This window comes from Cricetulus griseus, chromosome 4, assembly GCF_003668045.3.
Source record: "Cricetulus griseus strain 17A/GY chromosome 4, alternate assembly CriGri-PICRH-1.0, whole genome shotgun sequence".
Taxonomy (NCBI): domain Eukaryota; kingdom Metazoa; phylum Chordata; class Mammalia; order Rodentia; family Cricetidae; genus Cricetulus; species Cricetulus griseus.
This window is the reverse complement of record NC_048597.1, coordinates 178,904,307-178,920,657: the sequence shown is the minus strand read 5'-3', so window position 1 is coordinate 178,920,657 and position 16,351 is coordinate 178,904,307. Positions and strand designations below refer to the sequence as shown.

Below are 16,351 nucleotides of genomic sequence, written 5' to 3'. Positions count from 1 at the left end.
CCTTTCTGGTCAACAAAGTTCCCAAGGGAGGAATTGTCAGGGAGGAGTTTGTACTGGTGTGAGTGTACATGTGTGTGCAAGTACATGTGCATATGTGTGCACATGCCTCTGGAGACCAGAGGATGCTTCAGGTATATTTCCTTGGGTGCCTTCTACTTTTTCTTTGAGGCAGGATGTCTCAGTGGCCTGTAACCTCATCAAGTAGGCTAGGCTAGCTATTCAGTGAGCTTCTCATCTCACCATCACTGGAGTTACATGTGTACACCACCGCTCCCAGATTTTTATGTGGGTGAATTGAACTCAGTCTTCATGCTCATAAGGCAACCCATTTACCAATGGAACCACTTCCCTGACTCCCATGGGGGAGCTTTTAACATTGACTTTTTTTTTTTTCTTTTTTCGAGTACATGTTTGCTCTTGAGTCACCTGAGTGTGGGACAGAAAAGAGGCTATGATCATCTAGATCTTTATCAGGGCCTGACAGATGGTGACAGACAATCCAAGGATAGAAGGATACTTGCTTAAAACTAATTAAGAAAGAAGATATCGTAAAGGTTTTTTCCTTAGGGCCCTCTCCTAGCCCACGCTGAAAGAAGTATGGTGCACATCCGTCTGCTCCTTCTGGTTACAGATGTTCAGCGGTGTATGTGGGTGCTCAGTAGAGTCTGACACCTTAATGGCTTTAATTCCACAAATGATACTACACTGGGTGTGTGTCCCCCACTTTAAGCTATTTACAAGGACCACTAATAAAACAAAATTGGCAGTTATCTGTTAAGAAGAATGTGATTTGAAGTTGGCTATCATCAGCCTCTTAGTTCTAACGGCTTAAACTGAGAGTTCCCACCATGAGAGACACAAAAGAGGGTGGAGGCTGAATCCCAGAGATGAGTTGCTTGGGCATGATTCCTTGCCCTGCCATTTCAGTGAGTATCTGTGACTGGAGGATAGCCGCTTTCACCACATTTATCTCTCTGGTGTCTGCTAAGTAGACATTCCACAAGTGTGGATGGATGGATGGATGGATGGATGGATGGATGGATGGATGGATGGACAGATGGTTAGATGGATGGAGATGTGTTAAAGGGCCAGCTTAACATGGGCATACATTGTGCAGAACCATTTGTATAAACTGAGGACATGATCACTCCAGGGTATGGTTGAGGGGACAGTTTTTATTGTATGTATGAGGGAAATTACATACAGAGGTATCTGGAAGAGTCCAGAGCAGGGAGAAAAAGTAGTAAGCGGAACATGACCAGCAGACTTGACCACGCCATAAGATGAGGGGGAGGGGAAGGAGAGAGGAAGTTAAAAAGAGTAAATAAGTCAAAGGAGACCAAGAGAGAGGGGGCCAAGAGTGGAAGACAAAAGAGAGAGGGGATCAAGAGAGTGCATGGCCAAAATGGCAGGGTTACATGGGAATGAGAAGCATGGTGACAGAAGCCTGTGAGCTGGAGTTTAGGGTAAAGGGTGGCGTGAGAAGAGCCTAGGTACTTGGCATGCTCTTTGGTATGCTGATATGCATCACAGATAGCCATTTGTTTCTTTTGGATGACTCAAAAGCACATCCCTGGGCAGCCACTGTCCCTTCCTCAATACCTTCCTTTACCCCTCTTACACAAGGTAAAACTTCCCATGGCATGTGCCTTTTGTCCTCATAGCTACCTCCGAGCACAAAGCCTTTCCAGGAAGCCCAGAGTGAACTGAACCAAGCTGCTGCTGATCTGAACCAGTCTGCTGGGGAAGTCGTCCACGCCACGAGAGGCCAGAGTGGAGAGCTGGCAGCCGCTTCTGGAAAGTTCAGTGATGACTTTGATGAATTCCTGGATGCTGGCATTGAGATGGCTGGCCAAGCGCAGGTAGGTGGGAAGGTGGTTTGTGTTGCCACACTTTGGTAGACCCTCCAGCTGAGGGCAGCTGGGTGAGTGGGAGACAGGATCCTGTAAACAAGCTACAGCACCTTCCTTGACTGCCTTAGAAATTTTGTGATCTCACAAGCTTGGCATGCCCAGCATTGCTGGGGATGATAGTGACTTTTCCCAGGCTCCACTAGCAGAGGCTATATCCTTTTACCTGCATGGGGGCGGGGGGGGGGGTGGTTAGGAGGGGAGAGAATTTTTTTATCAGAGATAAGGTGGGATAATGACAAACATGAACACACACATATGTGCATCTGTAGTTTGGTGGACTCACTTGAATGGATTACATCTGGTGCTTTCAGGTGATTAAAAATGACCTCATTCAGACAGAGCGATGAGAGCCACTTATTTATAGCTAGGGAACATGGCTGGTCTGGCATCAGATAGCAAGACTGTTTTTTGTTTGTTTGTTTGTTTGTTTTTTTGAGGTTTTATGAACTTCCTAAAAAGATATCGAGGGTATTTCTTGCTATATTTTCTACAAAAGGTCATTTGTCAGTTAGCAAGCTGGGTGAGAAGTTTGTCCTTCCCCCGTCGGATATTTCCGGGATGCTGTCAGCTCTGAATATCTACATGGTGTTAGTCGTTTGTGCCAGGCTGGGATGTACAAGACGCTTGACAACTCCAGCATTGTTGAGCAAGATGCTCGAATCATTGCCCAGTCTGTGCACTGGGGCAGCTCTCATTCTGCCCCTCCCAGTCCCTTAACACTCCCATAGAATAGGAAAGCAGAACTCCTGACTGACCCACTTGGACATGGATTTCTTCCTGCCACATGGCTCTGGCTCAGAGCATCTGCTTGAGGATGTGTAGATTCTGGTTACACACCTGCAGACCAGCTCTACCTTGGGAGCTGTTTCTAGCTTCTGGGGAAGCTGTGGTCAGTCCCAACTGACCCGTTCCCTTTGATTCTCCAGACGAAAGAAGACCAGATGCAGGTGATAGGGAACCTTAAGAATATCTCTATGGCGTCCAGCAAGCTGTTGTTAGCCGCCAAGTCTCTCTCTGTAGATCCTGGAGCTCCCAACGCAAAAAATCTTCTAGCTGCAGCTGCAAGGTAAGAGTGGGACAAGTTGTGCTTTGTGGATGTGTAAATAGTCCTGTCACATTTGAAGGCTATGCCCAGCATCCTGCCACTTTGACTGAGCAAAGAACTGTTGCTGTCTTTGTTGTTGGAGGGAGAGCAAATTGATGGAAATTCTGGCGTTTTGTAAAATTAACTCCTTCCTATATTTTGGACCCATTAAGAATGTCTTCCAGCCAGGTGTTGGTGGCACACGCCTTTAATCCCAGCACTCGGGAGGTAGAGGTAGGTGGATCTCTGTGCATTCGAGGCCAGTCTGGTCTCCAGATCGAGTGCCAGGATAGGCTCCAAAGCTACACAGAGAAACCCTGTCTCGAAAAACCAAAAAAAAAAAAAAAAAAAGGGAAGAAGAGGAAAAAAAGAATATCTTCCATCTTTATAGATGGTTTAAGTAGATTGTTTTTTTCCATTTTCATGTTCATGTATAGTATGGTATATGTGAATGTATGGTAGTATATTTGCATTTAGGAGCACATATATAAAAACCTGAAGTGGATGTTGGGAATCATCCTTGAACATACTCTATCAATCTTCCACCTTATTTATTAATCAAGGTGTTTTAGTCACACCCAGAGTTTGCCAATAGGGCTCGTAGTCTCACTAACCAGCTTTTTCTGAGGAGCCCCATCCAGGAGCCAAGGCTACAATTACATGTGGGCCACCACGTTCACTTAGCACTTTACATGGGCTCTAGGAATGTGAACACTGGTCCTCAAGAGTGCTCAGCCATTTGAACCACCGCCATCTCCCTGGTCCCTAAGTTGGTTGTTTAAAACATTATACTGTTCAGATTTTACAAGAAATATGTGCTCACTGAAATAGACATTGGAACATGCAAACAGTGCTCCAGCCAGTCTGTAAACACTGAGCATGTACTACATGCTGGCATCCATGTTGGACTAGGTTTTAGCTATTTTATCCATCACTTGCAGGAGGGCTCTGGTTTAGGGTCAGTGGTGTGACAATGGATATACACCGTTATTGAACTGAATTAAAATGTGTAACCCAGTTTGGGGTGATTTCAGCACTCTTCCCTCTACCCAGTCACTGCTCACTTCAGGGATATAATATGATTTCTGATGATTTCCAGCCACCACTGTTACACTTGAGCTCAGTGAGTAAGATTGACAGCTGGTTTGTGTGGCACTAGGCTGCTGTGATGGCCCAGGACTGTCTCACACAGCATTCTCACCTTCATTTTCCAGCACTTGAAGCCAAGACTGTGCTGTGAATCCTTAGTGTTGTTTCTGGTTGTGTATAACAACACTGAGGGTGGCGAGACATTAACTGAGAGGTGACTGGGGACATAGAGTAAGGGGAAACCTTTTAAAAATGTGCGCATTTGTGGTAAGCTTCAATTCTGCTTACATTTTATTCATTTTAACTTGTGTATTTATTTACCTATTTTTTGAGGCAGGCTCTCTGTGTATAGTCCTTAATGTCCAGGAACTCTCTATGTAGACTAACCTGTCCTAGAACTCCCAGAAGTCTGCTTGCCTCTGCTTCCCCACTGTTAGGATCAAAGGCACACACTTGACTTGCATTTGATTTTTAACTTGGTTTTTGTTTGTTTGTTTAGTAGTTGTTCCTGCATTTAAGCTGTCTGTCTGTTTCAAAACCCTGAATTCTAATCCAAGATGTTTTAATAGTATACCTACTCAGTCAAATGTTCAGATGGGTCAGCCTGCCCAAGCTTTGCTAACTGTAAATGAGGGTGTAAGCACCAGTTGCCTTCAACAGTTTTTAGCACTTATGGTACTAATGGTGGCATCCTGTCTCTCCTCCCTTGTTGATTTGAGTGAACTTTTTTTTGTTGTTGTTGGTTTTTTTTTTTTTTGTTTTTCGAGACAGGGTTTCTCTGTATAGCTTTGGAGCCTATCCTGGCAATCACTCTGGAGTTGAGTGAACTTTTTAAATTTGTGTTTGCCTTTTTCTTCATGAAGGGTTAGACAATTCTCTTGCAAGCCTTCAGATTTACTTGTTTAACTTCTGTATTAGCTATTGTCTTTTTGCTGTGACAACGTATCTGACAAGAGCCACCTAAGGAAACAAGGGCTCAAAGCTTGAGGGTACCGTCCGTCATAGCAGGGAAGTCATGGCAGCTGAATTTTGAGGCAGCTGGTCACATTGCCTCTGCTCTCAGGAAGAAAATGAGTGGATGCTTGTACTAGGCCCCCAGCCCATGGAATGGTGTTACCCACAGTTAGGGTGAGCCTTCTCAGCTCTGTGAACACAATTCAGAATCTTCTTCACAGGCACGTGTAGTGCTTTGTCTCCTGGGTGATTCCAGAGCCTGTCAGGCTGACAGTCAATATGAATGATTGGAACAGCAGGTACATTTAGTGGCAAACAGTAGCCAGAGCCACAGGCGACTGCAAAATTTCCTCTCATCAACCCGCTCCAGTCTGTACTTCACTTGTGATTGCTCTGGTAGAATAAATGTCATCCCTCAACAGTGCAGGCGGGGATAGGGTGGGTGTCTGTCCTATTTGGTCCAAACCCTTGAAAGGCTTCTTTTTTCTTACTTTTTTTTTTCCTGCCAAAAGCCTTTGGGAAAGACAACTGATGTTTCCAGGTGTCTGAACTCCAATGTTTTTTTTTATTATCTTCATTTTTTGCATCATTTCCAAATTGTAGTTTCCAGCTTTAATGAGCTGTTCACTCTCTTGAACTGTGGGAAGAAAGGGAGAATATAAATTGGCTTTTTAAAAAGCTAGCAGCTATAGACGGTCACACAGACCAGAAAAAGAATTATGGCTGCAGGTATCTACAGGCCCCCTGGTGGTGGATCTTAGAACAGCAGCCCAGATGGAAAATCTCAGCCTGTGACACCACTTTCAGGCTGACAGTAAACATGGAGCTTGAGGATTGTTTTTGGTTTTGTTTTGTTTATTTTGTTGTTGTTATTGTTTTTGAGATGGAGTTTCTCTGTGTAACAACCCTGGCTGTCCTGGAACTTGCTTTGTAGTCCATACTGGCCTCAGACTCACAGAGAACTACCTGGCTCTGCTTCTCAAGTGGGATTAAAGGCGTGCAACACCACTACCTGGGGATCCTGAAAGTAGTGATGTGGAGTAGAAGGGTAATGATGATTGATCCCGGCATTTCCTTTGTGATTTTTTTGGTGCATTTTGGCTCCTTCTGCTCCTGGGTGGTTCTTGGTTCCTCAGCAGGTACTCCTGCCAGATCCAGGGGTCCAGCAAGCTCCCATGGAGGCAGAAGCTTTGTCCGATTAGGGGATCATCTGTCCATGCTTGTTTCTTAGGTTCTTCATGGAGATGTATATAATGGGCCTGATGGGTCAAGGCCAGTGCTGGGTACTGGGTCCGGGATGTTAGGTATAAACACATAGGCTCATACAAGTACATAGGAGATTGAGCAACAAGGTCCTCTGTCTTCAGATCCACAGTCCTCTCCATTCTGGCAACAGTGCAGCCCTGCTTGTCCCTCTGTGAATGACTCTAGCTTACCTGTCCTATTGCTGTAACCCTAGTTCTTTGGGGCACCATGATCCTTCATGCTTTGGGAACAGAAGTTGCCTTTGAAGAAAATACTGAGGTTATTTTTTTCTCACCTCTAAACTCTTCCTTAATACCTCAGGGGACTTGATGATGGGCCTTTGGTTTATGGCACCTGTGGGGAAGAAGCTGGGTTCTATCTGGTACCCATCTTGATCATCTTCCTGTGTGGCTGGCCAGGCTCTGGATCTGTCAAGTCAGATGGAGCTGGAGAGCCATTTTGAACTAATCCTTCTGGCTCCTCCCATGGAGGAGCTGGTCTCTTGGTCTGACCCTCCTTGAACTTGGGCCTGGAATGGAAAACCAGTCTACAACTGCAGGAAGGGCTCGTTTCCTCTGAACAGTGTCCCCACTGATTGGTGTCAACATGTATCACCCTAGCCACAGGGACAGCTGGCCAGCTGTTTTCCTGTCTTCTGAGGGTCTCCCTAGGAAATGGGGACTCCTTGTGTCCCCTTGGATCCTTCCTACTAGTCAGGTTTCTTCCCATCTCCAAAGACTGACAGAGAGAGGATGACCAAGCAAGCTGCACAAAAGGGAGGGTAGCCTGCACCAGATAAAATAGAATAATATAAATGGCAGCCCTCCTCTCTTGTCAGTCTCATCCAAAATGTTCTCAGCTTTTATCCAAGCCAGGATCTAACTCAGCATAGACTCTTACAATGTCTTAGACCTCATTCAGACCTTTGTGCAGAATTCCAGTCCTATGATGAAGGTTGATTTTTTTTTCCCTTATGCTTTTTTTTCCTGGTATCTTGTCAGCAACCTATCCTGTCCTATCTCATGCCATGTCTGCCTTGGTGTCTTACCTTTTGTCGTCTTGCTTCTCCAGCCAGATTGCCAGCACCTTACTGGCCTAGGGAGATTTAAACTACATCATATTTGTTTTTAAGTCTCCAAGCCTTGGGTATAATAAGGCCCAGTGAATGCTTACAAAAAAAAAAAAAAAAAAAAAAAAAAAAAAAGACTGCCTCTCTCCTCCCTTCTTTGCAGAACACACTAGTCATGTTTTATTTTCCCTCCAAGTTCCTTAACAGGTGACTTTTTACCTTGTAATGATTCCAGCACTACATAGTAAGACTTTGTCTCAAATAAGTAGGGGAAAAAATCCATGCCAGGTCTGCCAATCTTGAGTTAAGTCAGTTCTGTATCTCTGGAACAAAGTGATTTTACTTGAGAAACCCCTGTTAACTTCTTAGGGTCCAGTCTCCATTCTTTAAATACACCTAGATAGAAGACAAAGCATAGACTGGGTGGTGGTGGTGGCGCATGCCTTTAATCCCAGCACTTAGAGGCAGAGGCAGGTGTAGCTCTGTAAATTGGAAGCCAGCTTGGTCTACAGTGAGTTTCAGGACAGCCAGGGTAGTTATACAAAGAAACCCTATCTCAAAGAACCAAAATAGTAGGAGATAGATAGATAGATAGATAGATAGATAGATAGATAGATAGATAGATAGATAGATCACAAGAAAATACAATCTGTAGATTGTGAAATATGACTATTCAACCTACTTCTCTTATGTGTGTGTTTGTGTGTGTATGCTTGTGTATGTAAAGGCCAATGGTAAATGTTGGGTGTCTTACACAGTCACTCCCCATCTTACTCTTTGAGCCAAGGTCCCTCATTGAACATGGAGCTCACAGTCTCAGATAGATTGACTGATCACCCAGGCCCAGGCCTCCTCCTTGTCTCTGCTTCCCCAGGCATGTACCACTGCACCCTGCTTTTTACATGGTTGCTGGGCATCTGAACTCAGTTCCTTATACCTACACAGCAAGTGCTCTACCAACTGAGCCATCTCTCAAGCCTTAATCTTTTTATATTAAAGAAATAAGTTGGTGTAGATTTGACCATTAAAAAGTTGTGGTTAAGAATAATAGTAACTATTATTCTTGTTTGGGTGACTATTATTATTATTATTATTATTATTATTATTATTATTATTATTATTATATAAATTGGCCAATGTATAATTTTTTGAGATTTGTTACAATTTAGTTTTAAAACAACACTATAACTCACTATTAACCCTTTTATGTGTTTCAATCTATCATTTGTACAGGAGATGGATTCATTGTTTAGACCGTTTTTATTCAAAGTATTGTATTTAGGCCCATATCGTGAATATTCCAGTACATTAGCAATATGTCATGCATTATGTCTTTTAATGAGCACCCCAAACTCTGTTATACCCTGTATGCTTTTTTAGCCAATCCTTTATGGTTGCATAGGCAGTCCCTGATGATTCTTTACTGGTAAAACTCACATGTGAAATACATAAACATTACTTCTTGTCAAGTATTCATTCACCTCTGAACTGCTGAGTTTATATAGCTCTGTCACCCAGACTCTAAGATAGCTTATGGAGATTAATCATGCCATAATTCTATTCACTCATAGGTCAGTTACCTAAGTGCCTCATTTAAATGTGCAATGCCATGGCCAGCATTTTTGTAGTTTGTCCAACCACAAGCTACTAGTCTGCCTAGTTTTGTGTGGCGTTTTGTTTTGTTCCGTTTTTGCCTCATCTTTTAATTAAAATTTTTTTTCTCAGCTACAAAAATAAAAGACTAGGGAAAGGAGCCACTTTCTCACAGCTCTGTATCCTCTGGATTCGGCAATTGAAAATACTTTCTAACTGGGAGAATCCTCACGTAGAACACCTGGGAACTCAACAGCAGTTGTGGTTTTCCTGCACACAGAATCAAACCAGTCAGCACTCTAACATGGGTGGGAATAGAGTCATGAGCCCCCACCCATGTCCGAGGGGCTGTGGACAGTTGGTGGCTCCTGGGGGAGGGAGGGCCTGGTTTCCCTAAGGATGTGGCTCCTGGAAGGTGGATCAACTCAGTGAGTAACCCCACATCCATGAGCCTACAAGCAGCATAAATTAAAGTGATTTTTTTTGTTTTGTTTTGTTTTTTAAGAGGCAGTGAGGTGAGGATGGGTCAGGGAGAAGGTAAGGGGAAGAGTTGGGAGTGAATATGATCAAAGTACATTGCACAAAATTCTGAAAAAATTAATAAAGATATTTTAAATAAAAATAATAACAATTCCTTTTAATATATAAGCCAGATAGAGATTGAGAAGATGTCTGCTGTCAAGTGTAAGGACCTGAGTTCAGATCCCCAGAATACACATAAAAACCTGAGTGTGGTCACTGACTTCTGTGTAAGCCTAATGCTGGAGGTAAGGGTGGGATGGCAAAGAGAGGCAGAGACAGATCCTGGAGCCTCACTGGCAAGCTAGTATCAGCTTCAGTGAAGGAGACTTAAAAAAATAAGGTGGACAGAGAGTAATAGAGGACAATACTCAATATTGGCCCCTGGTCTCCAGACACATGCACACAAACATAAGTGTGCACAGGTACATGCGTGTACGCACGCATGTGTGTGTGCGCGTGTGCGCACACACACACAGAGAGAGCGAGGGAGAGAGAGAGAGAGAGAGAGAGAGAGAGAGAGAGAGAGAGAGAGAGAAACACATGTAAGGAGGAATAGATTTGATGGGAGAACTTCTGTGATATGTAGAATAAGCTCTAATGATCATGTTTTCAGAACTCAGGACATTTTCTAAGCCTTAGTACAGTGACATATGCTTGCCTGTCCCCTCAGAATTGGGTCTTGAGAGCTGCCATGCAGGACATGCCGTTGAGCTCTCTGAGGGACATTTCAAATGCATACATTGTGAACTGTACCCTTCCAAGTTACTGGAGCTAGGGACTGCCCTGCCCCCTTGGTCTTTCTCTTTCTGTTTACCTGGAGGAAAACATGGTACTTTCTGATGACACCCTAATAAAGCATTTTTCCTTCTCATCCTCCCTAGCTAAGCTTCAAATGGAAAGCAATATTTGATTGCGTAATTCAGCTAATTGCCTTTGTATGTTGGCAACATCGTTTTTCCATCTAATTTGATATTCTGTGGTAAGCTGAAGAGACTGTAGAACTAATAAAATGAGGGTCTTTTCTATTAGATATTGTTACTAACCGGATGGATCTTGTTTTGGGTTGCTCGTCAGCTGTGGCAGGTAGGAAGCAGGAGTGGAATTCTGAGTCCTGCCAGAAGTTTGGGCCTATCATAGTCCTTCAGAAGAGGGCTTAGGGTTGACTTTAGAGCCACATAGGCAGGCATGGATTTAAGTCTTCATCTTGTCTTTGGAGTCTTCATTTATGAAACATAAGAGATTTATTGCTTTTACTGACACATAGTATTTGTATATATTATTGATGCAGTATAAGAATTCAATACATGTGTACAATGTGCGACAATGATATCAGTGACTAGCATTTCTTTTGGTGGGGGGAATGGAGACAGGGTTTCTCTGTGTAGCTCTGGCTGTCCTGGAACTTGCACTGTAGACCAGGCTGACCTTGAACTCAAGAGATTTGTCTGCCTCTTCCTCCTGAGTGCTGGGATTAAAAGTGTGCACTACCACTGCCCCGCTTGCATGCATTTCTAATGCCTAGGTATTTATTGTTCCTATGCAATATCAAGACTTATTTTTTAATTTTTAAAAACTGTGTGTGTGTGTGTGTGTTTACATTTGAGAGTGGGTGCCAGTAGGGTTACAAGAAGTTGTAAGCTGCCTGACACAGACAAGAGAACCAAGCTCAGGTCTTTTTCAATAATAGTACTGTCTCTTAATCAATGAGCCATCTCTCCAGCCCTTTGAGACTTTCTATAAAACTATAGCACTAAAGATAGTGTGATATTAGAGGAAGAATAGACTGTTGGTCAATGGGACAGAATAGAATCCAGAAGCAGATGCCATAAACACAGCCAACAGAGTGTAATTACAAAAGCAATTCAATGGAGAAAAGATGGAATCTCATCAGGTTCTGGTTAAAACAGACTTCCATTTGTACTTAAACTAAAAGCAAAACTTCAGCTTCTGTTTCCCACCTTGTAGAAACTAAGAATAGAGATGGAGTTGCAAAATTATCCGTAAGTCAGGAGCTTCTCAGAGTGGAAAAGAAAAAAGAATTGGGTTTACCTTATAAGTTCTGAAAATAGAAATACATGTAAAATAATACCAGGAGGTCTGATGCAACTCTATTGGTGTTAATAAAAATAAAAAAAAAATGGCTATTTCAAAGACTGGGACTTTGCTACTCAGATCTAGTCATCGACACACCCTTTACTGGAAAGTAGAGATTTAAAGTCTTTGGCAGATTTGAATCTCTGGTTGTAGAATTTAAAAACGATCTAAATATACCAAGGCTTTCTGAAACAGCCTGACTGGATCATCTTGTTCCTTCAAGACTGACACAGAAGGGTCCTGAAAATGGTGTCAGTGTGTTCCTTTTGCTGTTTGCAGCTTCATTGTCACTCATGAATATATCAAAAGATAGTCTTAATTTCTTAAGGGAACACTTAGAGCCTTGGAGAAGTCAGACAAGTAATCAGAAGCAAGACAGGGAGTCTGCCTTTCCTCTTCCCTGGGTGTGTTTTATTTGGGTTATATAGAGAGAGTGTGTGGGACAGGCCTCATGGGGAACTACAGCCTATGTGTAAACATAAAATAGTAAAATAAAACAGGAACATGCATGCCCACGCTCCTTTCTGTCCCTGCCCTAGAGCTGTGACAGAGAGCATCAATCAGCTCATCATGTTGTGTACCCAGCAGGCCCCAGGGCAGAAGGAGTGTGACAACGCCCTGCGGGAGCTTGAGGTAAGTGCCTGGAAAGCTGCTGAGGATGGGAGAACTCTGTACCTGTGTCCCTGGATCTCTTCCTCTGTTTGGTGACTGTCTCTCTTCTCTCTTTGCCTTCTGTCTCTTCTCTCCTAGGAGGCCTGGAGAAACTAGATAAATAGCATTTTGTAGTTTTTGGGGGGGTTTTTTGTGGGGTTTTTTTTTATGTGTGTGTGTTTTTTTTTTAACCAGCGTTCCTTTTCCTTCTAGGCCAACATGTATTAGTGGTGTTGAGTATAAACTGCCAATGAGTAAACTTTCACTATAAAGTATTAAAGAGATTATTCTCGGATAATTGGGAGAGATATGGAGGCCGGGGCTGGAACGGTAGCCCAGTTGGTATGGTACTTGCCACAAACAGGAGCACCTGAGTTCTAGCCCCGTGCTACACATGAAGAAATTGAGCATAGTGACGGAGAGGTGGAGACAGACCTGTCCATGAGGGTTGCTTGCCAGACATCCTGGAGATTTGATGGCGCCTGAGGAATGACACCTGAAGTTGACCTCTGGCCTCCATCCTGTTGGCATATTTTTCTTTGGGCTGCCAGTTCACAAAAAAATGGCATGGAGGCTTATTGTTAATTATGAAAGCTCAGTTGATAGCTCAGGCCTGTTTCTAAGTAACTCTTATAACTTAACCCATATCTTTTAATCTACATTCTTTTACATGGCTTGGTTAGCTTTACCCTGTCCTGCCCATGTTGCTTCCTCTGCATCTCCTGGCGTCTCCACCGGTCTTCTTCCCAGCATGCTCTGTGCCTGGAAATCCTGCCTAGCTATTGACCATCCAGCCTTTTATTAAACCAATCAGAGTGACACACCTTCATGATTATTCCACAACACCATACCCATGTGCACACAGTTACTTCTGCACACATTTATTCTGCCATACACAGGGGACACACTGCAAGAGATCCAGAGGAGTATTTGCCACTCCGTAACTTAGAAGGCTTTTAGTGGTGCTTGTGGGTGCCTTTTGACTTGCACTTATGTGTGGGTTTATATTTGAAATTCTGCATGTTTCTCATAGGAAGTCCGTGGGTAAAGAACGTCAGTTGTGCCTATTCAATGTAAAGCAGCCCTTACCTATACAGATCCTATTGACTGGGCCCAGTGGTTATCTCAGCAGACACCGAGTATTTGTACCTGTTGTTCTTCCGGTTGTCTGCATGGCTAGCAAGGGTCTGACTCAGTGGAAATACTCATGGTAGCTTCTAAATGCTTGATTGAGGCCCTGATGATAGTGATAGGCAGAGTCTAAGTGAAAAGGGATTCAACAGCGCAGGACTGAAGCATTTGGAAATGACTAGGAATGGTTCTTGCATGGTGTTCTAGTATGTTCTCTGTTGCTGTGATGAACTCCATAACCAAAATCAACTTGCAGGAGGAAGAAGCTCATTTGGCTTACAGGTTACAGTTCCTCATTGAAGGAAGCCAAGGCAAGAACTCAAGGCAGGAGTCTCAGGCTCATGTCCAATTCACCTTTCTTGTACAGCCCAGCCCTATCTGCCTAGTAATGGTGCCACTCACGATGGGCTGGGCCTTCCTACATCAATTAGCAATGGAGAAAATGCCCAAGAGACATGCCCACAATATAGTCTCAGGAGGCAGTTCTTCAGTTGGGGTTCCTGCTGTAATCCAGGCAAAACCTGGCCCTGCCTCTCACCCACCTGCGCATGGCAGGTGTATGCACCCTGGCCCTTTAAGAGGATAACTCCACCCTGTTTCTGGAGCTTCTCTTGTCCCAGCATGGTCCCACTGCCCTTCTCAGCCCCAAATAAACACACAGAGATACTATATTAATAATAAAAGTGTTGGCTGATGACTAGGGCTTCTTATTGACTGGCTCTGTCTCAATTATTAACCCATTTCTATTAATTTAAATATTTCCACATGGTCTTATCTTACCAGAGAAGGGTCTGGACCTCTTACTCCTTTGTGGTCTTCATGGCAACTCTCTGGTGGGTTCCCCTGCCTACCTTTCCCAGAATTCTCCTCGTCTCCTAGCCCTGTCTATCTTCTTGCCTCTACTGGCTAAATAAAACAGTGTTTTATTCATCAACCAATAAGAGAAACATATATACAGAAGGACATCCCCCATCACCACACACTTCCACTCTCTCTTTCTTGCTGTTCCTCTGAAGAAGCAGACAAGACTTCCTGTCTCCCTCTTTTTCTTTCTCTCTTCCCTATCCCCCCCCCCCGCCTTTCCATTCTAATAAAACTGCTCATTTAAGCTCTGTCTGTCCCACTCCATGGTCACCCTTGTGAAATATTATAACAGTTCCTTCTTTCCAAATGCATTGGGTTGACAACCAAAATGAGCCATCAAACATGGGCTGTTCTCTCCGCTAGCATGCTCATTTCACTTTAAAAATATTATGACACTAGCCTAGTTACTTTGTGCTTTAAAGGTATCCTTGGTTGCCAATTTGATGGCTTCTAACTGGATCACTCGTACTGAAAACGTTTTAGTTATCTCAGAAGAGGCTTTCCGTGAAGCAAGCTCATGCCTTGTATGGCCCTCTTTCCTGTATCTTTAAGTGGATGTGCATCAGCAGCTCCCATCATCCCATGTGCACCCTTTGGAGTTCGACTGTGTTGTCATTTTGTTGACTGTGTCCCCAGAGGCTGCTGGCTCCTAGTGTGCAGTCTTTTGATGAACAGATCAAGGATCCATCCCTAGGCTGTCAGTTACTGGAAGAACTCCTTATGGGTGGTAATCTAAGTCATTGCTCTGAAAGAGCTAGTGATGATTTCTGCTGATTTGGAAAGACAGAGAAACAGTCAATGGGTAGCTAAACAAGAGTAGACATTTTCTATACTGTTTAAATCAATAACAAATGAACCATCCCAGTGGGCCATCTTTGGGAATTACCTTCTTCCATGTACTTCCATTAGAAGGTCCCAGAACTGAAATATTGAGTCCTTCTTAACCACAAAGGAGTGAATGAATGGCACTTGGAAGGTAAGCTCTTCAGAGTTACCTGGTGGAGAAATTCCATTAGCCAATCATGAATATATTGCTTTGCATTAACTTTGAATTTCCTTTTAAAAGGCCCTCTGCAGATAACAGGCTTCTCCCAAACTGAACTGACACTCCCACTCCTGGCAATGGTAACCTGAGGCTCCCACTGCTGTCATTGTTTTTGCTGGCAGGGAATCTGTAGTCTTGACACCCTGACCTGAGTTCTTCCTGTGACCCTGAATGAATGAGCAATCATGACCCTTGTCCATAGTCCAGCCAGGGGTAGTAATAGTTGCACTTCACAGTGCATTTTCTTCTGTGCCCCTGGCTCACTTCCTAAGTTGTGTTCTCCTTTGTAGACTGTCAAGGGGATGCTGGAAAACCCTAATGAACCTGTGAGTGACCTCTCTTACTTCGACTGCATTGAGAGTGTGATGGAAAACTCCAAGGTGAGCCTGTCTGTGTTAGTGGCTTTCCTCACTTTAGTGATAAAATATCTAACAAAAGGCAATCTAAAGAAGGAAGGATTTGTTTTGGCTTAAATTTGAAGGTACAACGTGATAAAAAGAGCATGAGGCAGTCTAGTCACACCACATCCACAACCAAGAAGCAGAGAGAAATGAATGTTGGTGTTGAGCTCAATTTCTCCTTTTTATGAAGTTCAGGACCCCAGGTCTGTGAATAATGCCACCCACATTTAGGGTGGATCTTCCCTTCTTAATTAACCCAGTCTGGAATCTCCCTCCTAGACATGCCCAGAGTCTTTTTTCCTTGATGAGCCTAAATCCTGTCAAGTTGACAATTGGTATTAACCATCACACTGTCTGTGCCAAAATACAGATGTCAGCACTGCTCCTCAATAGGGAGAAATTGAGAAAGGCTTTGAGTGCACTTCCCTCACCCCTGGGTGACCCAATAAGGGGAAACCTTTCATGCACCACCTTGCTCAAGTGTCCTTCAACACTCAAGGTATCGTAGAACCATGTAGAAAGCTTGGGAAACACCAGTTGCCAGCCCCCAACCCTAAGACTTGAGCTCTATGCATTTCTGGGGGATTCCCCGTCCTGTCTCTGTGGTCTAGGAACCCTTCTTTGAGAACCTCTGCTCATATCATATCACTGATGGGTCTCACTGTGAAACCAGTCATGTGTTGTCTCTACTGGAGG

General features: G+C 43.7%; 1 protein-coding gene across 5 annotated transcripts in view; it reads left to right on the top strand.

Annotated features, from left to right (window-relative positions):
- Tln2 (talin 2) overlaps window positions 1-16,351 on the top strand; it is a 420,162-nt gene that overhangs the window by 314,129 nt on the left and 89,682 nt on the right. For all 5 annotated transcript variants that reach the window (XM_027411263.2, XM_027411262.2, XM_027411259.2 and 2 more), the window contains 4 exons: window positions 1,665-1,862; window positions 2,840-2,979; window positions 12,103-12,196; window positions 15,545-15,634. In XM_027411263.2, coding sequence (XP_027267064.1) covers window positions 1,665-1,862; window positions 2,840-2,979; window positions 12,103-12,196; window positions 15,545-15,634 — 522 coding nt within the window. The remainder of the gene's footprint in view (window positions 1-1,664; window positions 1,863-2,839; window positions 2,980-12,102; window positions 12,197-15,544; window positions 15,635-16,351) is intronic.